At 45.9% G+C, this 23769-nt stretch overlaps 1 protein-coding gene across 12 annotated transcripts; it reads left to right on the top strand.

Moving 5' to 3' along the window:
* The first annotated feature begins 77 nt into the window (after positions 1 to 77).
* Smarcc2 (SWI/SNF related BAF chromatin remodeling complex subunit C2) lies at positions 78 to 23604 on the top strand. Of its 12 annotated transcripts, none has more exons than XM_074083609.1 (30): positions 79 to 238; positions 2377 to 2496; positions 3823 to 3908; positions 4449 to 4530; positions 4626 to 4718; positions 5330 to 5399; positions 5650 to 5719; positions 7607 to 7682; positions 7860 to 7991; positions 8095 to 8210; positions 9021 to 9145; positions 10931 to 10990; positions 11137 to 11174; positions 11432 to 11562; positions 11820 to 11891; positions 14666 to 14779; positions 15213 to 15366; positions 16036 to 16128; positions 16374 to 16490; positions 16582 to 16644; positions 17246 to 17504; positions 17711 to 17872; positions 18116 to 18180; positions 18389 to 18524; positions 18607 to 18773; positions 19438 to 19572; positions 20544 to 20928; positions 21253 to 21336; positions 21613 to 21678; positions 22221 to 23604. In XM_074083609.1, exons 1-30 carry the CDS (start codon positions 128 to 130, stop codon positions 22295 to 22297), a joined length of 3459 nt encoding a protein of 1152 aa, XP_073939710.1. In that variant the 5' UTR covers positions 79 to 127; the 3' UTR covers positions 22298 to 23604. The 12 variants fall into 12 exon arrangements, with proteins under 12 accessions (XP_073939707.1, XP_020018819.1, XP_020018821.1 ...); XM_074083608.1 differs by having other exon boundaries at positions 16371 to 16490; XM_074083606.1 differs by having other exon boundaries at positions 78 to 238; positions 21253 to 21678.
* The last annotated feature ends 165 nt before the right edge of the window (positions 23605 to 23769 follow it).

Raw genomic sequence — 23769 nt, 5'->3', positions numbered from 1 at the left:
CTAGGCGGCGGGAGGCGGCGGCCGCGGCAGCGGGAGGCGGCGGGAGGAGGGCGGAGGAGGAGGCGGAGGAGGCGGGAGCTGAGCTGAGCGGGGCGGGCGGGCGGCGGCGGGGCCCGAGCCCGAGAAGATGGCGGTGCGGAAGAAGGACGGCGGCCCCAACGTGAAGTACTACGAGGCCGCGGACACTGTGACCCAGTTCGACAACGTGCGGCTCTGGCTAGGCAAGAACTACAAGAAGGTACGCGGCAGGGCCGCGCGGGGGCCGGGGGCGGGACAAAGGGACCGCGGCCTGCGGCTCCCCGGGGTCCTGCCCACCCTACGGCCGTCGGGCCCCTCCCCGCAGCCTCCCGGGCAGCCCCCAGCGCGTCCTCGGGCGCGCCCGCGCCCCTCCCCCAGCCCCCACCCCGCCCCCACGGCTGTGCGCGGTGCCCCTGTTTTTCTCCACCGCCGGGTGCCAGCTGCCCACCCTCGCTTAAGCCATCGTCCTCCCTGCTTTTCCGGGAGAGATGGCAGGCCAGGGGTGGACAGGGTGCCAACAGGCACCCTCCCCTCCCCCCAGGGTGTCTGGCATGGCACCCGTCAGGGTTCCCCACGGAGCCAGGTACCAGCCGGTCTGAGGCCTCCCTGGTGCTTTGTATATATTCAGAGACTGATGATGAAAGCAGGAGGGTAAACAGTCACGGACCAGACCACTGAGTGCTCATCAATCTGAAGAGGGTCTCCACCCTGGGATTACCTGTCTTCTCTGCTCATCCCCCACCCTCTTATCTAAAGGGCAACAAAACCTCTCTGGGGGACTGGGTATGGGAGTCCCCGTGCAGCGGTCCCCTCTCAAACCGTTCCTCAGCTGCACAATGAAGTCACTCTACAATCCAGCCTTTGCATTGCCTTGGGTTTGGAGTCCAGAGCCTAGACAGGTTTTATATATCTACCCCTCACCCCTACCCCATAACTGGAAATAATAAGGGAGTGAACAAAAGGGTTCAAGAAGCCTCACCTGCCTTTCCTACCAAACCTTTTCCTGATGTCTTCTTTGTCTCTAGGCCTGTTTTTTTTGTTTGTTTGTTTTTGTTTTTTGGATATGGCCTGCTTTTCTCTTTTCTCACTACCCCCACCCTTAAGGTTCTGTTTCCTAGCTTCCTGTCACTTCCCCAGTTCTTGCTCAGTTTTGCATGTTAGAAGTGTGATGGGTGGTTTGGAGAACTCCACACTAATCCTGGTTATGAACCTGGCCCTGTAATTACTCGGGTCTCTCTGAGTGTCAGAATCCTGACAAACAGCTACTGGGTCTCTGACTTATTTGTACCCCAGCATGAGTCTCTGTTTCCCAGGTTTCTACCTTTGACCTTTTGAAGGGAGATCAGTCTAGGGGCTTAAGTCTGTGGCCCTGGGGGGATTGACAGTCTGTGACCTGCTTCAGCTTTCATGCTTTTTAACTCTTTGTCATTTACCTTTCCTTTCACAGATCTCTTTACACCTCCCACTGATAGGTTCTGGCTTTTCTCTGTGATTAGGGTAGAGGAAATAAGGGTCAAAAGGTAAAGAGAAAGTTAGCTTCCTGGCTGTTTTAAATTAGAAAAGAAGGCTAGTATGCTAGGTAGCATAACATAGAAATGTTTAAGGAGACCCAGGGTTGCTTGTCTTAGATGAAGTTTTCTTAGGATAGATGTCCTCTTGCAATTCCTCATCAGGCTGGGTAGTAGATGGTCCTTCCCAGCTAGGAGGGCTTACAGAGGCATTTATGCTCAGTTCTAGCAGAAGCAAAATGCACAAGCTCAGGGCTGGAGTGGCTTAAGTGGTAGAGCAAGCGTGAAGACCTGAGTTCAGACTCCATTGATGCCCCCCCCCCACCAAAAAAAATACATGAGCTCAGTTTCTCAGTCTGCTTGCCTTATCTCACCTCTTTTGTTCCTTTCTTGTTAGACTCCACTATACTGGAAATCATGGCCTTCCACAAAGTTACCTCCAAGATATACACTGCTGTCGCACTTAGAGCCTGGAAGGGGTATTGCTTCCCTGGCCTGAACTTATAAACCTTCAGAATTTTACAGCCCTGGCTGCAGTTAGCTGGAGATCAGGTACCAAGATAAAAGAGTCCTGCAACTCCAATTTCAGGGTTTTGCTGAGGAACAGTAGAAAGCTTCTCTTACTGCCAGTGCCCAATGTTGGCAACCCAGTGGCTGCAGAATTCAGCTTTCTGGTTAGGGATTTCCAGGACCTCCCTTTTACCATTTTCTTTAGAGAAACTAGACATATGGAGGAGAAAGGCACTATTTTCTCTGCCCCAGGTGGTTCCAAAGCCCCTGGGAAATAAGTGTGAGAGATGATAGGAAATTTATCTGGGGTCTGTTCTTTCCTCTCCCTCTTTCTCCACAGTATATACAAGCTGAACCACCTACCAACAAGTCCCTGTCTAGCCTGGTTGTACAGTTGCTACAATTTCAGGAAGAAGTTTTTGGCAAACATGTAAGCAATGCACCACTCACTAAGCTGCCGGTGAGTACAGCCAACTGGAAAGAGAGTTACATTTTTAAAAATGTTTGTACATTTCTCTAATCCCTGTATTTAGAAAGTTGAGGCAGGAAGAGCACAAGTTCAAGGCCATCATGGGCTACATAGTAAGTTCAAGGCTAGCCTGAACTACATAATGAGACTATGTGTCCAAAAAAAAAAAAAAAAAAAGCTAGAGAAGTAAGTCAGGTGGTAGAGCTCCTGCCTAGCAAGTGTGAGGCCCTGCTGTTTAATCTCCAGTACTGCCCTTCCCTGTCCCCACAATTTTAAATTTCATACTATTTGAGATTTTGGTTATTTTCTACTGTGACTATACTAGCCAGGGTGTTACCAGGTTGGCTGAATTGCAAATTTGCCATTCCCTTTGTGCAACAAGTTATCTTAAGAGAGTCAGGCCTGGGTGCCAGTGGCTTATGCATGTAATCCTAGCCTACTCAGGAGGATCAAGGTTCTAAGCCAGCCCTGTCAAATAGTTCCAGAAACTTTATCTTGAAAATACCCATCTCAAAAAAAGGCTGGCGGAATGGCTCAAGGTGAAGGCCCTGAATTCAAGACTCAGTACCACAAAAAAAAAAAGTGTCAGAGCTTGGTCCTGCAGCTTTTATGGTATGGTTAAAAGGATATGAGATTTGAGGCTGAGTGTGAAGATACACACCTATAATCCTAGCTACTTTTGAGGCTGAGGCAGGAGGCCAGCCTGGGCAATTCAGCAAGATTCTGTTTCAAAATAAAATTTTAAAAAAGTGGGGAGGGATGGTGTACTTTTGTTAGGGTGCTTGTCTAGTATGCAGGAGGGCCTGGGTTTGATCCCCAGTACCACAGAAATAAAGCCGGGGTGGGGTGGGTAATGAAATTTTGATTTTGGCAAGTTTCAATTTTGGCTCTGCCTTGATGGCTCTGTGATCTTGGGCAATGGGTATGAGTCTTGGTTCCTTCATCTCTAGAAGAGATTAATAGACCTACTTTATCCTACTTTATAGGATTTTTGCAGTTATATATGAGGTAACCCAGTTCAGTGCTTGGCACAAAGTGATGCTTTATGAACATTGGTGTCTTCTTCCAGGCCACATAATACATGGCACAAGGGTTAAAAATTTCCAACTTTAAGGCTGGGAATGTAGCTCAGTGATTAGAGCGCTTGCCTAGCATACTCAAGGCCCTGGTTCCATCCTCAGCACTGCAAAAAAAAAAAGATCTTTCAACTTTGAGAGGGAGCTCACTTCAGCATGGGATTTTGTGAAAGGATTTTTAAGTGACAAGAGAATTTACAATGTAACTCTCACATACTTCTTCCCTGTCTCCATTTTGTAGATCAAATGTTTCCTAGATTTCAAAGCAGGAGGCTCCCTGTGCCACATTCTTGCAGCTGCCTATAAATTCAAGAGTGACCAGGGATGGTGAGATGTCTTCTCTCTATGCTTCTTACATTTAGATTAGAGAGAATTTCCTATTATTATTCCCTGAGATCTTTCTGGCATGGGAGAATATATGTAGAAATTCTGTGTGTTTCTTACTTTGCTGTATTAGAAAAACAGCTGAGAATCAAAGACAAAATAGTCTCCAAGAGTGAGTTATGTATGTGTGTGTATCAGTGTGAGTGTTATAGAGGAAGAGGGATTCTTAGGTTGGCATCTCAACCTTTTCTTTGTCATTTTGGACTAAGCACAGACTGATTCATGCAGTTGAGATCAGGAACACCAGATCCTAGGTGATTTTGGCAAAAGCTGTAAGCAAGATTATCTCCTAATTTTCCATGTTAAGAAATCACAGCCAGGTGCAGTGGTACATGCCTGTAATCCTAGTACTCCAGAACCTGAGGTAGGAATATCAAGAGTTCAAAGCCATCTGGGGATACATAATGAGATCCTGTCTCAAGACTGTCACCCAGCCCCCCCAGTACCATCATTTCACTCACTAGATTATTGTCTGTTCACAAGGCGGCGTTATGATTTCCAGAATCCATCACGCATGGACCGCAATGTGGAAATGTTCATGACCATTGAGAAGTCTTTGGTACAGGTAATACTCAGACTTCTCTCCTAGCCATCTCCCTTCCCTCAGTGAGAATCTAAAACACTACTTCCGCATAACCTCATCATCTATTTCTCCCACAGAATAATTGTCTGTCTCGACCTAACATTTTTCTGTGCCCAGAAATTGAGCCTAAACTGCTAGGGAAATTAAAGGACATTATCAAGAGACACCAGGTGAGTGGGTGGGTTAGCAGAGGTTTTCAAAACTCCATGACTTTTTCTGATATTTTCTATACCAATCAGTCCTGGAAGTACCATATTTCTGCTGCACAGGTGGCTCTTTCTGTTTGCCAAAAACTAGAGCTAAAGCCTCGAACCTTTCTCATCCTGTCTGTTTCTCCCATTTCCCAGTCTTAACAGGTTTGGATTAGTGTTCCTAGAGGCTCCATTGGCCCAAAAAGGGAAAAACCATCCATTTCCAATGAGCTAGAGATGTCTTATTTCAGATATACCAAGTATTTTCTCTTTGGAACTTTATAATAATAAATAGATGTCATTGATGGGAACATACATTTGACTTTAAATTTCCCACATGTAGATTATCTGTCCAAAGGATTGTCTGTAGAAATGTTTAATTCTTTGAGTTTTCTTCATTATTAGAACAATCTCAGCTGTTTCTCTCAGCCACTCAGCTGGTGTGTGCTTAGAGAATGCAAATTAACTTTAATACCATTCTAAGCAGAACGTAGGAAGGCAGATCTGTTGTTATATTTTATTTTGGTTTATTTACAACTAAGAGCAATTCAAAGGGGACTATATTTACCTGATTCTCCTGTGCTATCCAGGGAACAGTCACGGAGGATAAGAACAATGCCTCCCATGTTGTGTATCCTGTCCCAGGAAACCTAGAAGAAGGTGAGACCTGGGTTTTCCTGGCCACTGCAGTGAGTGCTTTGGACTAGGAAGCAGAGGACTACCTGGATCACTGCGGCACCTGGGCTCCTTTCTCCTTTCAACTCTGAATCCTCCTCCCATCTTAGGTTCCTATTACCTACCAAGTCCCTTGCTGCAACAGGAGAGTGCTTAATTAGGGGTTTTGTTCAGTTTTTTTGTGTGTGTGTTCCCCTTTAGCTTATCTCTCTTCCTTCTTTGTCTCTATCCCCAGAGGAATGGGTACGACCAGTCATGAAGAGAGATAAGCAGGTTCTTCTGCACTGGGGCTACTATCCTGACAGGTGAGGATGGGTTCCTGGAGCAGGTTTAAGTATTAAAAACCAGACCCAGAAGCCCTAGACCACTTAGTAGATCAAGAAGGTACTCTTTCCAGGTTACTTTTAGATCATTTAATTTGTTTTGGTCCCACCTATTATGTGAATCCTCTGTCTTGGGAGAGGTTTAGACTTACTAGAGAAGGCTGGGGCTAAAGAACTGGGGCTTTATGTGTGAAATGGCAATCTCAGTGTGTGTGAGTTTTACTCTTTTGGGTGCTAGAATTAAAACCAGGGCCTTACGCATGCTAAACATAGACTCTACCACTGAGCTACACCCTCACTCCCTGGTGTGTGTGTGCATGTATGCCAGGTCCAGTGGGTCATGTCTATAATCCCAGCTACTTGGAAGATGGAGATCAGGACAATTGCTGTTTGGGACCAGGTCGGGAAAAAGTTAGGGAGACCCCATCTCTAATAAGCTGGGCATGATGGTGTATGTCTGTCTTCCCACCTATTTGGAAAGCATAAATAAGAGGATTGAGATCCAGGCTGGCATGGGAAAAAACACAAGACCTAATTTGAAAAGTAATGAAAGCAAAAAATGGCTGAGGACATGGCTCAAGTGGTAGATAGCCTGCCTAACAAGTTCATGGCTCTGAGTTCAAACTCCAGTACCACTGGGCACTGGTGGCTCACACCTGTAATCCTAGCTACTCAGGAGGCAGAGATCAGGAGAATTGTGGTTCAAAGCCAGCCTGGTGAAGTAGTTCTTTAGACCCTATCTTAAAAATACCTAACACACAAAAAAAAGGGCTGGTAGAATGACTCAAGTGGTAGAGCACCTGCCTAGCAAGCATGAGGCCTTGAGTTCAAATCCCAGTACTGCCAAAAAGAAGAAGAAAAAAGAATAGTTATCCCTATCTGAAAAATAACTAAAGCAAAAAAAAAAAATTTGAGCTGTGGGGGATGGGGTGAGTAGGTATGTTAGAGTGATTCTTTACGTTCTCTATTTTTTATATTTTACTTATTTATTTCAGGGGTAGGGTTGAGACAGAGTCTTGCTATGTATTCTAGGCTGATCTTGAGCTTGCAATCCTCTTGCCTTAGCCTCTTGAGTGCTGAGTTTACAGCTATGCACTACCATACCTGGCTTAAGTTTGTTTGTTTATTTTTTCCATGGTGGTGTTTGAACTCAAGGCCTTGGACTTGCTACACAAGCACTCTACCTCTTATTTGTAATTGACACACTGTAATTGTACATATTCATGGGATACAGTGTGATATTTTGACATGTGTATTCAGTGTGCACAGATGAAATGAGGCTCATTAGATAACCATTACCTGAAACATTTACCATTTCTTTCTATTGGGATTATTCTTTATTTTTTTCTCCTTTTTTTTTTTTTTTTTTGAGACAGGGTCTCATTATGTAGCCCCAGCTGCTGGCCTTGAACTCTCAATCCTCCTGCTTCAACCTTGCAAATACTGGGATTACTGGTATGCGCCACCACACTTGGGAAGATTCCTTTTTTTTTAATAGTGCTGAGGATCAAATGCAGGGCTTCACATATACTGGCAAGCACTCTACCATTGAGCCATATCACCATTCCTGTTCTCTTTTCTTTTTTAAAAAGGTTTTATAATATGCTTTTAGTATTTTATAATGAAAATAGTTCCAATATTAATTGGAAAATAATTATACCAAAAAATAACCCAATACTTTTTATAAATGAAAAAGGTAGACCTAGGGATGTAACTCAGTATTTGAGTGCTTGCCCAGCATGCACAAGGCCCTGGGTTCCATCGCTAGCACTGAAAAAAGAAAAGGAAAAAAGTGAAAGATCACCTGCACTTTACATTTCTACAATTCCATCTCATTGATTCTAATTCATGCTCAATTTCTCCTGGCAGTTATGACACATGGATCCCTGCAAGTGAAATTGAAGCATCTGTGGAAGATGCTCCAACTCCTGAGAAACCTAGGAAGGTAAGCTTTTCTTGCTTCCCCCAACCCCCCCATTCCTCTCCCCTAGGAAGGATGACAGGGCCAGACTACTCTGAAGGTGAAGCAGGGACTTTGTGCTTGAGATTTTTCCGTTAAGGATTCCTAGATTGAGCCATGGCTTCTAGCATCTCTCCAGCATGGTCTGAATTTGTACTTTAGGTTCATGCAAAGTGGATCTTGGACACAGACACCTTCAATGAATGGATGAATGAGGAAGACTATGAAGTAAATGATGACAAAAATCCTGTCTCCCGCCGAAAAAAGATTTCAGCTAAGACATTGACAGATGAGGTGAAAATCCTGTTCTTTCTTCCTAGAGCCCTTAGCATAAGTCTCAGAACAAGTCTTCACTGGGAGTATAGGCTGACATTTGTCACAATTCTGTATCTTGCAGGTAAATAGCCCGGATTCAGATCGACGAGACAAGAAGGGGGGGAACTATAAAAAGAGGAAGCGCTCCCCCTCTCCTTCACCAACCCCAGAAGCTAAGAAGAAAAATGCTAAGAAAGGGTATGCCAATGCTTGTCCTACCCCACATTCATCATTCTCTCCACATTATGGCAAAAGAAAGAAGGAGCTAGGCGCCAATGGCTCACACCTGTAATCCTAGCTACTCAGGAAGCAGAGATCAGGAGGATCAAGGTTCAAAGCCAGCCTGGGCAAATAGTTTGTGAGACTCAATCTCGAAAATACCCATCACAAAAAAGGGCTAGTGGAATGGCTCAAGTGTAGGCCCTGAGTTCAAACTCCAGTACTGCCAAAAAAAAGAAAAGAAAGAAAGAGGGATAAGCCATATGCTGGTCGCTTGCACCTGTAATTCTAGCTACTCTGGAGGCAAAGATCAGGAGGATTGAGGTTTGAAGTCAGCCAGGGCAAATAGTTTGCAAGACCCTATCTCGAAAATACCCAACACAAAATAGGGTTGGCAGATCTGCTCAAGTGGTAGAGCATCTGCCTAGCAAAGCATGATGCCCTGAGTTCAAACCCCAGCACCACCAAAAAAAAAGACAAATACCCTCCTGTTATCATCAGGCCCTGACCTGAGTGTGCTATAACACTACAGGTGTCCTGAGAGGGAGACAAGGAGATCTCTAGTTGCCTGGTTGTTAGTTCTAGTCCTGTCTACTAGTAAACCAAAAGAGAGCTTAATCACCAAAGATGAAGCCTTTACCACCTCTTATTACTCAGCAGTAATTAGTTTCTGTTTATGCTTATTTCTGCCCTTAGGATTCTCTCTCATTTACCACCCTTAAACTTCAACTTCCAGGTACTTCCTGTGCAAGGATGACTAGGTTGTCTTTTACTCTCTTTCCTCTCCAGTCCCTCAACACCTTATACCAAGTCAAAGCGTGGCCACAGAGAAGAGGAACAAGAAGACCTGACAAAAGACATGGATGAGCCCTCTCCAGTTCCCAATGTAGAAGAGGTGACACTGCCCAAAACAGGTATTGGCCAGGTCGAGCCCCTGGGACCTATGATCATTCCCTTTCCTACTCCTACTGTGCCAAACTCCTGAACGGACTAATTTCCCAGGTCTAAAGAAGCTTTCCCTTCAACTCAGCTGGTTAGTGAAGTTATTGTCATTACCATGTAAAATCCTCTCACTTCACATCCATATCTGTTATGAACATGTTCTGCCTTAACTGGTTTTTTGTTTTTTTTTTCCTCAGTGCTGGGCGTTGAACCTAGGACTTCATGTGTACTAAGCATGTGCTCTAGCCCTCAAACTCTTTTTGGTTATGTACTTCTATCAATAAAATGCATTTGGACACAAATCATATACATGTACTATTAAGATACTATTTCAGGACTGCTACAAAACACATATAAACATCTAAAAAATGGAAAAATGTAAAGGATAATAGAAACAAAGAGAACAAATTAAAGAGAAGTTCTGGACAATGAATATAGCTTTGTGGTTCAGCACTTACCTAGCATGTGCAAGGTCCTTGGTTCAATACTCAGCATTCCAAAAAAAAGGACTATCTTTTGTGTCCTATATGAAAACCTCACTTTGGAAACCATTGCTCTGTAATGCTCGTTTGTGATCTATATTTCATAGACTAGACCCAAATACTCCTGGAATATATTTCAGGGGTGAGGTTCTGGAGGCTGCTTCCTTCTCTCTCTTGAATCCAGTTGAGGAAAGTGTCCTCTGCTTTTAAAAATGTTCATGATCTGGGCTGGGGGCATGGCTTGAGTGGGAGAGTGCCTAACTAGCAAGTGTGAAGCCCTGAGTTCAAACCCTAGGACCAGTGGCTCATACCTATAATCCTAGCTATTTGGGAGGCTGAGATCAGGAGGGTTGCCATTCAAAGCCAGCCTGAGCAAATAGTTCGTGAGATTCCATCTCCAAAATAAGCAGAGCAAAAATTTGACTGGAGGTATGGCTCAAGTGCTAGAGTGCCTACTTTGTGAGCATAAAGCCCTAAGTTCAAACCAAAAAAATAAATAAATAAAAATTGTTTTAAGATCTGGGGATGTAAGGCTGGCAGAGTGGCCTAGCAAAAATGAAGCCCCAAGTTCAAACCCTAGTACCACCCCCCCAAAAAAAAGATCTGGGATGTAATTTAGTAGCACTTGCTTAGAATATGCAAGGCCTTGTAGTCAACCTCTACAGCAAAAAAAAAAAAAAAAAAAAAGTTTAGAAATCTAGCCACTCCTACAGAATGATTTAGTTCAGACTCAGTCTCAGTCCGTTAAGAGTTTGTAGACATGTATGTCTACAAACATACACGGACCTATCAAAGACAAGAATGTCTTTGACAGGACCAATCAAAGACAAGAATGAGCTAGGCTGGTGGAGTGGCTCAAGTGGTAGAGCACCTGCCTAGCAAGTGTGAGGCCCTGAGTTCAAATCCCGGTATCCCCCCCAAAAAAATGACAGGATTGTTATAGAGCTGGCTGAGCAGCTCAGGTGGTACCGTATCTGCCTAGCAAGCACAAGGCCTGAGTTCAAAGCCTGGTACCACAAAAAAAAAAAAAAGAAAAAAAAGACGAATGATTTAGAAATATATATAGACAAAGAAGTTAAATGAATCTTGGTTGGAGAAGGAGCTAAAGTAGCAAATGAGTTTCAGGCTCTAGACTGATTATGATTGGAGGGAATTAACTGTATTTTGTGAGTAGGTAGAGAAAATGTTCAGAGAAAATGAGACTGTTACCAGTGGAAAGGTGAGTGCTTGATTTTGGCAGAATGTGTCTAATAAAATGGCTCTTTCTTCTGGCAGTCAACACTAAGAAGGACTCAGAGTCAGCCCCAGTCAAAGGAGGCACCATGACTGACCTGGGTAAGACAGGGAATCTTCAACAAGGCAGGCAGCCCTGAGGCTTGGGGAGGGCTCAGCTGCCACCTTCCCTTAACCTGGTGGTTTTGAAGTAGAATTCCTCTGCCCCTCTGGAGGCTCCAGCCTTATATTTTGTCTTTCTCTTTTAGATGAACAGGAGGATGAAAGCATGGAAACCACGGGCAAGGTCGAGCCAGTTTAGAGAGGTCCCACCTCTCTATGTGATTTTGATTTGTGATTATAAAGTTCCTTCTGCCCAGATTTTTCCCACATAGACTAATTCTAGCTGTTGCTCAAAACTCTGACCCCTTCAGGGTCCTGGGACCCACGGTTCTCATCCCCATTACCTATCATTAGCGTCCACATTATGGGGTATAGGAAAAGCAGAGGGTTGCTAGGGGGAGAATGGAAATGCTGAGTGTCCAGCAGCCTTCATACTCATAGGATGAGGATGAAAGCAGTACGGGGAACAAGGGGGAGCAGACCAAGAATCCAGACCTGCATGAGGACAATGTGACTGAACAGACCCACCACATCATTATTCCCAGCTATGCTGCCTGGTTTGACTACAACAGGTATTATTGTTCCAACTTCTCACTGATTCTTTACTTCCCGGCTTCCCAAAGTCAGTGGGTTGCTACACTTTTGCCTCCTCCAAATAAGTTATTTCTTTTATGTCCTTTAGCTCTGGTGGGAAGTTCTCCCCAAGTTTCTAACTGCTTTTTACAGTTTGAGCTGTTTGCCCACCCCACCTTCTAGGCTTCTTTGCCCTTTGAGGTTCCTATCCCTTTCTCAGCACTTTGTCCTGAATCCATTCTGGCTTCTTTTGCAGCGTTCATGCTATTGAGCGGAGGGCTCTCCCTGAGTTCTTTAACGGCAAGAACAAGTCCAAGACTCCAGAGATGTAAGATTTCAACTCATTATTTTCTTTCTCTCTGCTGTTCCCATTTGCCCTTCCCGAACCAGCAACATTCAGTTTAGCAAACATTCCTCCATCCATCCAGGTACCGTGCTAGGTTTGCAAAGACATGATAAATGCTATTAAGCAGCCACAGCCCAGCACGAAGATAGAAGTTCTTTAGGGTTTGCCCAAGTATGATATTAAGCTTACTCTTTTAATTTGTTTTTGGCAATACTGGGGTTTGAACTCAAGGCTTCATGCTTGCTAGGCAGGTGCTCTAGCATTTGAGCCATGCCTCCAGCAAGCATGCTCTTTTGTATAAAGCCAAGTACCAAAAAAAAAATTTTTTTTTTTTTGTCTTTTCCTTTCTGGTCCTAGGGATCAAACCCAGGGCTTCACACATACTAGGCAAACACTCTACCACTTAGCTACATCCCAGCCCATTCAAATTTTTTAACAGAGTGCAAAGCCTTTCAGTCATAAATAATGTTATCTAAATTGCACATAACCCTAGCACAGGCAATTGCTTTGATTAAAGTGTGAATGATTGGTGTCAGGCTGGTCCCTGAGAATAGATTTTTATACAAAAACAAAAGAGGGAAGACCCACATCTGTGAATTAAGGGATGGAGAGTGCACTCTGATAAAAAAGTAATATATAAAGTACAGGCTTAGGCTCAGAACTCTTCATCTGATGGGTTTAGTGATGCACATCTATAATCCTAGCACCTGGGAGGCTGAGATCAGGAGGTTGTAGTTTGAGGCCAGCCTGGGCTACCAACTGAGACCCTGTTTCAAAAAAAAGCTGGGTGTTGATGTTTCACAGCTGTAGTCCTAGCTACTTGAGAGGTTGGGATCAGGAGGATTGTGGTTTGAGGCCCGGGCAAATAGTTTGCAAGGCACATCTCCAAAAAACCCAGAGCAGATGGATGCGAGTGGCTTATACCTGTAATCCTAGCTACTCAGGAGGCAATGATCAGGAGGATTGCAGTTCAAAGCCAACCCGGGCAAAAACCCTATCTTGATAGAACTCATCACAAAAAGCGGGCTGGTGGAGTGGCTCAAGGTATAGGCCCTGAGTTCAAACCCCAGTACTGCAAAAAAAAAAAAAAAAAAAACCAGAGCAAATGGACTTGGAGGTGTGGCTCAAGCCATAGAGCACCTGCTTTGTAAGCACAAAGCCCTGAGTTCAAACTCTAGTCCAGCAAAAAAAAAAAGAAAGAAAAAGTCTTCTTTCAGGTTTTGCCTCAGATCAATCTGCTTGGCTTTGAACAAGACTTGGCAATCTTCTGTAGTTAGGGGTCCTTAAGATGGTTGCAACCGAGAACTGAACAAGTTTTCTTTCTAACCAGTCCCCAACTTTCTGTCTTTGGGGTCATCTTCTCACCGTGTTTCTTTCCCCATAGCTTGGTATGAATCTCTCCTTCTTGGTGAAAGCAGTGAAGAGCAGGAAGTAGTTACCAGGTGACATGATTCAACATGATATGCTGGCAGGAAACAGAACCGAACTCTTGGTATAAAATAATAAATGATGCTGGACACCAGTGGCTCATGCCTGTAATCCTACCTACTTAGGGGACAGAGATTGGGAGGATTGCGGTTTGAGGCCAGCCTGTGCAAATAGTTCTTGAGACGCCCATCTCCAAAATAACCAGAGCAAAATTGTCTGGAGGTATGGCTCAAGCAGTAGAGCACCTGCTTTGCAAGTGCAAAGCCCTGAGTTCAAACTCCCCCAGTCTCACCAAAAAAATAAAATAAAAATAGTAAATGATGATGATTTCTTGCATCTATTGAGAGCTTTCAATCTTTCAGACACTATCCTAAGTATCCCATCATATATTGACTAATCTGTACATCAGCCTTGGAGATCATTACTGTTATCATCTCCAGTTTACAGATTAGAAACTGGGGAGTAGCTGTCTTAAATCATGGGGGTTACACAGCTAGTAAGTAGTAAAACCAGAATCTGCATCCTTTAGTCTGGCCTATATTCTCAGACTTTATAGCTTAAAGTGTCTAGCTCCTGAAATATGCTAGACACTGTACTAGTTCTTTCCTGATCTCTCTAATCCTCAAATGACATTTCATTTTACACATGTGAAGTATCACTTTCAAAAAATGGAAGTAGGCTGGTGGAGTGCCTCAAGTGGTAGAGCACCTGCCTAGCAAGTGTGAGGCCCTGAGTTCAAATCCCAGTACTACCAACACCAAAAAAAAAAATGGAAATAACTTGCCAAGTCATCATGGTAGAACTTAGATTTGAACTTAGATTTTTCCAACTTCAAAATATAAGCTCTTTCTCCAGTTTCATGCTCACTAATTGGATGCATAGATAAGGACTTTCATTTAAAATTTAAATTGTGAAACCAAGGCACTTTTTCTTACCTTTAGATTATTTGTTCAAAATTTGGGTGAACCACATATAGTGGTGCTTGCCTGTAATCTCAGCACTTGAGAGGCTAAGGCAGAAGGATGGAAAGCTCAGCTTGGGCTGCATAATAAGACACTGTTTCAAAAAAAAAAAAAAGTGAAATAGACATCCCTAACTATAACTAAGGAGTTTGTTCATTTAATTAAAAAAATCCATCAAGGAAAATGTAAAAAATACTTGAATACCATGTACTTAGTGTTTAGCAGGTATTCAGTGTTTTTTGAGTCAAATAATCTACTCTTTTCCATATTTGTTACACAAGAGGGGCTAAGTCTTTTGTCATTTTTCTTACCTTTCAGCCCTCAACAAACATTTATTTTTCTTCCTCTTTTTCTTTCTCTGCTAAGCTACCTGGCCTATCGAAACTTCATGATTGACACTTACCGACTGAACCCCCAGGAGTATCTCACCTCCACTGCCTGCCGCCGGAACCTGGCAGGTGATGTCTGTGCCATCATGAGGTGGGTCTTACAGCTGAGGGGAGGAGTATGTGAGCATGCCTGCCCATGTATGTCTTGGCAGAACTAGAAATGCCTGCAAGGAAAATGGGGAAACAGAGAAAATACTCTAGAGAAAGGCCACATAACAGGTTTTAGGAATGAGTAATTTGAGGGATTCAAATGTGAAATAAAGGAGAGAGAAGGGGCATACGTACAGCTGAAAGATGGTGGACCAGCTTTACTAGCCATCCAGGAAGAGATGCTTAGTACATGAGTGGCTGTGGAGAGACTGTGGAGAGAGGTCCAGAATGGAGATGTATACTTAGCTATCACTCATACTTAGCTGGTAATGGAATGACGGGAGGGATAGGGGAGGGGGAAAAGGCGCTTTCTGCCCCTGGCTCTTCTTTCTGACTATCCTGTATGACCCTGACTCTGCCTTTTCTCTTTATAGGGTCCATGCCTTCCTAGAACAGTGGGGTCTTATTAACTATCAGGTGGATGCTGAGAGTCGACCAACCCCAATGGGGCCTCCACCCACCTCTCACTTCCATGTCTTGGCAGACACACCTTCGGGGCTGGTACCTCTGCAGCCCAAGACTCCACAGGTAGGGTGAGGGGCTATGGGGTTGAGGTGGGGGTGGGTGAGACTGGGCTTCTTTGGACCTTTCTTTTCCTGTATTTAGGATAATGGTTCAGGAATCTTGTGAGGCTTCTTCCTTTTCAATGAAATGCAAAAAGCCACAGGAGTCAGCCCCATGTGTTTAGCAGTATCCTTCTCAGCCTCAGTATCTAAAGCTGTGAGAACTTGCTGAGGGAGAAGAGTAGCTTCTTGTCCTCAGGGAACAGACAGGCTAATATAGGGGATGAAACAGATAGAGAAAAATGGCTTAAAATTAATTTGTATGAACTTTTTAAACTTTGTCATGTTTCCCATATTTTTTCATTTTTATTATCACCTCCATTTTTTCCATTTCCATTTCATACATTATAAAAAATAAGAGGAGAAAAGTTATGTGGCTTGCCCAAGGTCACAGAGTACCAAATATTGAATTAGAACCTAATTGTCCAGCTCCTAAGAGAACCTATAAAGATATATGTGAATACAAATGAATATCATGCCAACTACATGTCTAATTAATCATGGAGTGAGCATGGAACAGCGGCATAACTGCCCTCAGAGCTTGTGGGTTGCCCAGAATTTGGCCTTTAGGCTTCAGGGCCTTGGCCTGGCCATTTCCTGCCCAGCCTCCATGACGCCAAGCTCTGTCCCCCAGGGCCGCCAGGTTGATGCTGATACCAAGGCTGGGCGGAAGGGCAAAGAGCTGGATGAACTGGTGCCAGAGACGGCTAAGGGCAAGCCAGAGCTGGTAGGTGGGGTGCAGACCCCGCTGGGCTTCTTATTTGCCCCTTTATTGGGGGGCCCCTGCCCGGGATGAAGAGACATGAGAGCAGAGGAGCTGCAGCAGTAAGGGAGGAAGTCCCGTCCAGGGGCATACCTGGCTTTGGGAAGGAAGCTCCTTCTGTCTGTTTTCTTTGTTTTCTCTCTCTGTCTGCCCCTGGCTCCCTGGGATCACTTGTACTCACCTCTTTTTTTCCCCTCCACAAATAGCAGAGCTCTGCTTCCCAGCAAATGCTCAACTTTCCTGACAAAGGCAAAGAAAAACCAACAGATATGCAGAACTTTGGGCTGCGCACAGACATGTACACAAAGAAGAATGTCCCTTCCAAGGTATGAAGTGCAGCCAACCTGGGGTAAAGAACTTTTGCTCCTCAGAGGTTATAGGCTCTTCTCTCTTGACTTATCTGTGTTTCTCCTACAGAGCAAAGCTGCAGCCAGTGCCACTCGAGAGTGGACAGAACAGGAGACTCTGCTTCTTCTGGAGGTAATTGGGGAAAGGCAAGGAACATTCTGATGCGAAAATAGAAATTTGCCATTGTGCCAGCTGTACTTGTGAGTGGAGCGGGCTTGTGGAATCTGACATGAGCAGAGCATGATACTGCACTGCCCCAGTCTTTCCCTACCTGATACCTGTTCATCTACGCCAGGAAAAGCTCCAGGCTAGGGATTTGGGCCATTTTACGAACTCCATATCCTTTCCTAATGCTGCTTGGAGATTCCTCTTAGATTCAGCAGAATACAAAAATGCCAGAACATCCAGGTGCGGGTAGCTAACACCTGTAATCCTAGCTACTCGGAAGGCAGAGATCAGGAGAATTGCAGTTTAAGGCCAGCCCAGGCAAAAAGTGAGACCCTATCGCACAAATAGCCAACACAAAGGAGTGCTGGCAGAGTGGCTCAAGTGGTAGAGCTCCTGCCTAGCAAGCATGACGCCCTAAGTTCAAATTCTAGTACCACCAAAAAAAGCAAAAAAACCCTGCCAGAACACAGGGTCTGTGTTCTAACCTGCCCTTAGGATGGGGGGAGTTGACCTCCAAGAAAAGTGGCTAAGTAAGCAGAGTTGTGTCTCCACCACCTACCACCAGGCCCTGGAAATGTACAAGGATGACTGGAACAAAGTATCTGAACATGTGGGAAGCCGTACACAGGACGAGTGCATCTTGCATTTTCTTCGCCTTCCCATTGAAGACCCATACCTGGAGGACTCAGAGGCCTCCCTGGGCCCCCTGGCCTACCAACCCATCCCCTTCAGTCAGTCGGGCAACCCTGTTATGAGCACTGTTGCCTTCCTGGCTTCTGTTGTTGATCCCCGAGTCGCCTCTGCTGCTGCAAAGTCAGCCCTAGGTAACTGGGGGGTCTTGACCTTCTTATTTTGCTTTCAAAGGGCTGAATATTCGGAAAGTCTGGTTACTCTGCCGCCTTGCTCAGACGTGTGTCTAGGTTCCATGCTGGTCTTAGAGGAAGAGATGGACTTAGGAGGAAGCTTTCACAGGGATAGCCAGAACTGCTCACCTCTGCTATCCCAATCTCATCTCCTCTGGGTCTTACAGAGGAGTTCTCCAAAATGAAAGAAGAGGTACCCACAGCCTTGGTGGAGGCCCATGTTCGGAAAGTGGAAGAAGCAGCCAAAGTGACAGGCAAGGCAGACCCAGCCTTTGGTCTGGAAAGCAGCGGCATTGCAGGAACCACCTCTGATGAGCCTGAGCGCATAGGTAAGGCCTGGAAAGTTTCCAGATTTCTCCCCTTTCACTGAGAGCCAGAGCTACCTGACTTCCCTGTGCCCACATTGACAGCAAACATGAGTGAGAAAGTTGGTGGGGTGTTTGTTTATCCCAGGACTTTATTCTAGGGGCTTTGGCACCTATCGGTCCTCTGTCTGAGCTGAAGTATTGTTGGGAAAATGTTGCCTAGACTCGGTATCAGACATCATTCCTTTCTTTTCTCCATGGGCCCAGAGGAAAGCGGGACTGATGAGGCACGGGCGGAGGGCCAGGCTGCAGATGAGAAGAAGGAGCCCAAGGTATAGCGGGAATGACCTAGGGATGGGATGGGCTGCCAGGCATTGCTCTGTGGTGACAGGGAATCTGGTGGCAGGAGCAGTCTCCTGGAGCCAGATTACCTCTGTAGTAAAAGGAAAAGTAAAGTCATTCCCCAGGCTAGGCCCTTTGTGTGTGAGGTAATCACAGCTATGGCCCCGTAATGTTTTCCTTTTCTTCCTGGGACTTCAGGAACCCCGAGAAGGAGGAGGGGCTATAGAGGAAGAAGCAAAGGAGAAAACAAGTGAGGCTCCCAAGAAGGATGAGGAGAAAGGAAAAGAAGGTGACAGTGAGAAGGAGTCAGAGAAAAGTGATGGGGACCCAATAGGTGAGCTCCCCAGAGTGGTGGGCAGGGGCACAGGAAAGAAACGTGAAGCTGTAGGGCTAACTCAACCCTTGTTCTGGCCCAGTTGATCCTGAAAAGGAGAAAGAGCCAAAGGAAGGACAGGAGGAAGTGTTGAAGGAAGTGGTGGAGTCAGAAGGGGAGAGGAAGACAAAGGTGGAGCGGGACATTGGTGAGGGCAACCTCTCCACTGCTGCTGCCGCTGCCCTGGCTGCTGCTGCAGTGAAGGCCAAGGTGAGGCAAGTCCCCAAACCCAAAGACCCCAGGGAAATTGCCCATTTCTCTAATCTCACTTCACTTAGAGGCAGTCTTTCCTTGTTCACCCCTTTGATCATGTTTGGCCTGCCTCCATGTTATCCTGAGAGTCATCTCTTTTCTGAGTTTTTTTTTTCTTGGCAGCACTTAGATTTGAACTCAGGCCTTGCACTTGCTAGGCAAATGCTCTGCCACTTGACCACTCCCCCCCACACCTCTCTAACCTTTTAAAATCTCTTACCATTGGGTCTGTTTCCAGCTCTGTAATCATATGACTTTGTCTTATCCCTTATTACTCTTTTTCTTCATGTTCTTTAAAAAAAATCAAGCCTGTACTACTCTGGGTTGTGACTATAGCAATTTCATTCTTAAACCTGCTAGCATCTAGCTGGGCACTGGTGGCTCACACCTGTAATCCTAGCTATTCAGGAGGCAGAGATCAGGAATGGTCAAGATAACCTATCTCGAAAAAAAAAATCACAAAAAAGGGGTGATGGAGTAGCTGAAGGTGTAGGCCCTGAGTTCAAACCTCAGTACCGCAAAAAAAAAAAAAGCCTGCCAGCATCCGCCTTACTCTGTCTCCCCTGAAATGCGGGCTGCTGGGTCCTCCCACTGATGTGCTGTCCCACCCCTCCTTGCCTAGCACTTGGCTGCTGTTGAGGAGAGGAAGATCAAATCTTTGGTGGCCCTGCTTGTGGAGACCCAGATGAAAAAATTGGAGATCAAACTCCGGCACTTTGAGGAACTGGAGACGATCATGGACCGGGAGCGAGAAGCAGTGAGTAGCTTCCTTTGAGGGGTCAAGCAGAAGCCTGGAACCCTGCCTGGAGACTGGACTGTCCCTCAGCTTAGGGGGTGGAAGGGAAAGATAGAGGGAGGCACTGACAGGGAGGGCTTCAGAACAGAGGGGAGTGGCGCAAGCCAGAGCAGGGTGAATGGGCCCCAGGCTGTCAAGTGGTCTCACAGGTAAAGCCTGGAGGCTGAGGTCCAAAAGAACATCAGCTCCTTGGAGGAGGAGTGCTAGTCAGGCTTTTTAGTTATTGCATCTTCAGGTCCTGGGACAGTGCTTTCAATAATGTTGAGTGATTGAATGGGTTTGAGGGATAATGAGAGGGATGATGAATTTTCAGATCTAGGAGGTGAACTTGTAAAGGGTATGGGACAAAGTGTTAAACCAGTTTGTCTTTAAGAAGATTTAAAAAGAAATAGAAAATAGGGATTCTTCATACAAAGAAATTAATAAGAGTTTAATTGGAGACATCCAATATAATATGGAGACATCAAACATAGTTAACAAAATGCTTATGGCATTTTCAATATGGCATATTCAAAAATTTTACATCAAGTATTTAAGATCACAGAATAAAGTCAAAGCTCAGAGGCTAGTGAATTGATCTCAGATGGCTTCCTAAGAACAGTAAGTTTCCAGGGAAATTTTTAAGGGAAAAATGAACTTGAATTGACAAGAAGAACTGGAAGCATTTTCTAAATCAAGGTAATGGTAAGTTCAAAGCTTTGGAGCTGAAATGAGCCAGGGTTACCATCATATTAGTTCTATTGCAATGAGGAGTGATATGAGCAACCAGAAGGCATGAAGGTCATGGAACTCACAAGGAGTGGGTAGGTAGGACACAGGAAGCACCGCGTTTAGAATTGGGGGACCAAGAAAGATAGGTCTTTCAAAAGAGGTGAGGTATTTGCCTAGGGATCGTCTGAAAATCCAGTAACATACTCAATTGACATTGGCAGCTGGAGTATCAGAGGCAGCAGCTCCTGGCCGACCGACAAGCCTTCCACATGGAGCAGCTGAAGTATGCGGAGATGAGGGCCCGGCAGCAGCACTTCCAGCAGATGCACCAACAGCAGCAACAGCCACCGCCAACCCTGCCACCAGGCTCACAGCCCATACCCCCGACAGGGGCTACTGCTGGGCCACCCACAGTCCATGGCCTGGCTGTGGCTCCAGCTGCTGTGGCCCCTGCTCCTGCTGGCAGTGGGGCCCTTCCTGGAAGCTTGGGTCCTTCTGAACAGATTGGGCAGGCAGGGTCAACTGCAGGGCCACAGCAGCCACAACCAGTTGGAGCCCCCCAGCCTGGGGCAGTCCCACCAGGGGTACCCCCCCCTGGACCCCATGGTGAGTGTGGGTTGCAGAACTCTTCTTGGCTACAGGGATCCTGGTGAATGTTCCAGTTCCCTTCATAGGGGATACATGATGGGTCTGGAGAAAAGAATTGGTCTCACTTTCTACAGATGGACCCACTTTTGTTATGTCTCTAAGCCCACAGGGATTTCTTCTCAAACCCAGACCTTAGAAGTTCTGTTCGAAGGATTTTTCACTTATTCTAGTGTCAACAGAAGGGAAGGAGACACCAAGGAATGATTGGCTTATCCTTGCTGTGAAAGTGAGTTGGAAAGTAAGGTTTTGCTCCTCTAACCTGTCTCTTCTCTTCATTCTCAGGCCCCTCACCGTTCCCCAACCAACAAACTCCTCCCTCAATGATGCCAGGGGCAGTGCCAGGCAGCGGGCACCCAGGCGTGGCGGGTAATACTCCTTTGGGTTTGCCTTTTGGCATGCCGCCTCCTCCTCCTCCTGCTCCATCCATCATCCCATTTGGTAGTCTAGCTGACTCCATCAGTATTAACCTTCCCCCTCCTCCTAACCTGCATGGGCATCACCACCATCTCCCGTTCGCCCCGGGCACTCTCCCCCCACCTAACCTGCCTGTGTCCATGGCGAACCCTCTACATCCTAACCTGCCGGCGACCACCACCATGCCATCTTCCTTGCCTCTTGGGCCGGGGCTCGGATCCGCCGCAGCCCAGAGCCCTGCCATTGTGGCAGCTGTTCAGGGCAACCTCCTGCCCAGTGCCAGCCCACTGCCAGGTGAGAAGGGGCCAGAAGGGGAGAAGGGTGAGGGAGAGGGGTCCACATTGGAGGGAGGGAGGGCATCTGGGGATCAGGGACTAGAATTTCCACAGTCCTTTTTGAACACTCTGGTAAAATTAGAATACAGGAGGAAGGGCATCTCTGGCTGTCCTCCATCATTCCCCAACCTGGCAGGTACCCCTCTGGGATGATGTTGGGGCCTTTCACTGGTGGGTCATGGAGGAATCCTGTGGCACAAAGCATCTCAGTTGTAAACTTGAAAACAGCTGTTTGCATGATTGGCATCCCTTTGCTTGTTCCCATCACATTCAGATGCCCTATTTAGAGTTCCTTGGGGACAGGAGGAGGTCTTGGGATATATCAGTTTTTCTCAGTATGAGGTGGAAGAGGGTATTACAGGAAAAGGAAGTCGTACATTGTGGGTACCTCATTCATCTACCCACCTAGCATGCCTTGCCCAGTTCTGTTTGTGTGTGGATCCTGGGTCTGGATCCCTCCCTCTTTTTGCCGCAGCTTATTTATCTTCCTTTTCTCCACAGACCCAGGCACCCCCCTGCCTCCAGACCCCACAGCCCCAAGCCCAGGCACAGTCACCCCTGTGCCTCCTCCACAATGAGGAGCCAGCCAGCCAGCCATCTCTCCCCCTCACCCCCCATGGAGATCACGGTTCCAGGAACAGCCCTTCCCCAGTACTGGGACCCTCCCCCAACCTGGAGATTTCATCACTACGTAAGGAAAGCTCCTCCTGCCCCTCCACAGCCCCCATCATGCCTGGCAGAGGCATGCACTTTTATATTGGATTATTCAAGGACTTCTGTTTAAAAGATTTTGTTTCTAATATCTGGGAGAGAGGATAGGTGGGAATGCTGCCCTTAAAGGCAAGGCTGGGGAAAGGTGTTTATACAAGGTTCTACTTAACCACTTCTAAGGGTGTACCCCCTACAAAACTACTGCATTTTTTATGGATAAAAAGGAAATTAAGCCCTTTAAAAGAAAGTAGAGAGATTTAAAAAAGCCACATTGGAGCTTAACTTCAGTCTACTAAAAAAGCCAATTTTTACATTTTTTTGAGGGGAGTTTAACAATTTTAAGAAAGGGGAATTAAGATTCTGGGGAAAGCTCTGGGGGTGGACTAGGGTACCAAGCCTATCTCCCCAAGCCCCTTGGTAGTGCCGAGTCAGCTCCCCTCACCCACTCCACCCGTTCACTCATACTAATCTCTCCTGCTGCTTCCTCATTGTTGCTGTTTTAGGCCACCCCAGCTCAGCCAATGATCCCTTTCCCTTTGAATGTCAGTTTCGTGTTTGTTTTTAAAAGTCACCTGCTTAGTTGATGTCAGCGTATGTGTATTTGGTGGGGAAACATTATTTTGGGGGGGATTCCTGTGGTAGGTAATAGAGGAAGAAAGGGCATTAGAGACTATTCTTCCTCCTTTCCCATGGTGTATACATGAATACCTAGGAGACATGGAGAAGGGAGTTGTAAAAGGATAGGGAGTTTTTAAAAACCTGAAAATTTTAAAAAGCACTTAAGTACCTCCTTATGACTTGGTGGGTCACTCCCCTAACCTCTGTCCTCTCCCACCAACACTGACAGAACCTCACTGATAGCTGGTGGTTCCCCAAATCAGAACACAGGTTTGGGAGCAGTGCAGCTTGGCTCTGCTCCCTGGATTCCAGTACCTCCCCATTCCAGTTCTTCCCCTCCTCACCTTTGAATGGAGGCAAATGGATACCAGGCTCTATACCAATTCTTAGTCCCTCCTACCAGGCCCTTTGTTCCTCACGTCCCAGTGTTTCTTTTCCCCTGCGTCTTGGCACCTTTCTTCTGTTCAAAGTTTTCTGTAAATTCTCTTTTCTTCCCTTTCTTCTTCTTCTTTTTTTTTTTATTTTATTTTATAAATTAATTTGCTTTCAGTTCCATCTTGTGGATGCCTCTGTGTTCTCTTACCTGTGGCTGTCAGACGGGGATCAGGCTGGGGGCAGCATCGCAGGAGTGCTTTACAGGGTACTCACTGGTTTGGAAAGGCACTCTGCAAGCTGCAAGCTCACAGACTCTGGCCTGTCACTACAGAAGGCCAAAGGCACT

The sequence above is a fragment of the Castor canadensis genome, chromosome 8, assembly GCF_047511655.1.
Source record: "Castor canadensis chromosome 8, mCasCan1.hap1v2, whole genome shotgun sequence".
NCBI lineage: Eukaryota > Metazoa > Chordata > Mammalia > Rodentia > Castoridae > Castor > Castor canadensis.
This window is presented reverse-complemented; position numbering and strand designations above follow the sequence as displayed.

What these genes read in the sequence shown, in the direction of transcription:
- Smarcc2 (XM_020163230.2), top strand. Translation starts at nt 128, where the DNA reads ATGGCGGTGCGGAAGAAGGACGGCGGCCCCAACGTGAAGTACTACGAG. An exon ending in TGCAGCCCAAGACTCCACAG is followed by an intron (nt 15,367 to 16,035) that starts GTAGGGTGAGGG and finishes TCTGTCCCCCAG; the next exon opens with GGCCGCCAGGTTGATGCTGA. An exon ending in ACCCCCCCCTGGACCCCATG is followed by an intron (nt 20,929 to 21,252) that starts GTGAGTGTGGGT and finishes CTTCATTCTCAG; the next exon opens with GCCCCTCACCGTTCCCCAAC.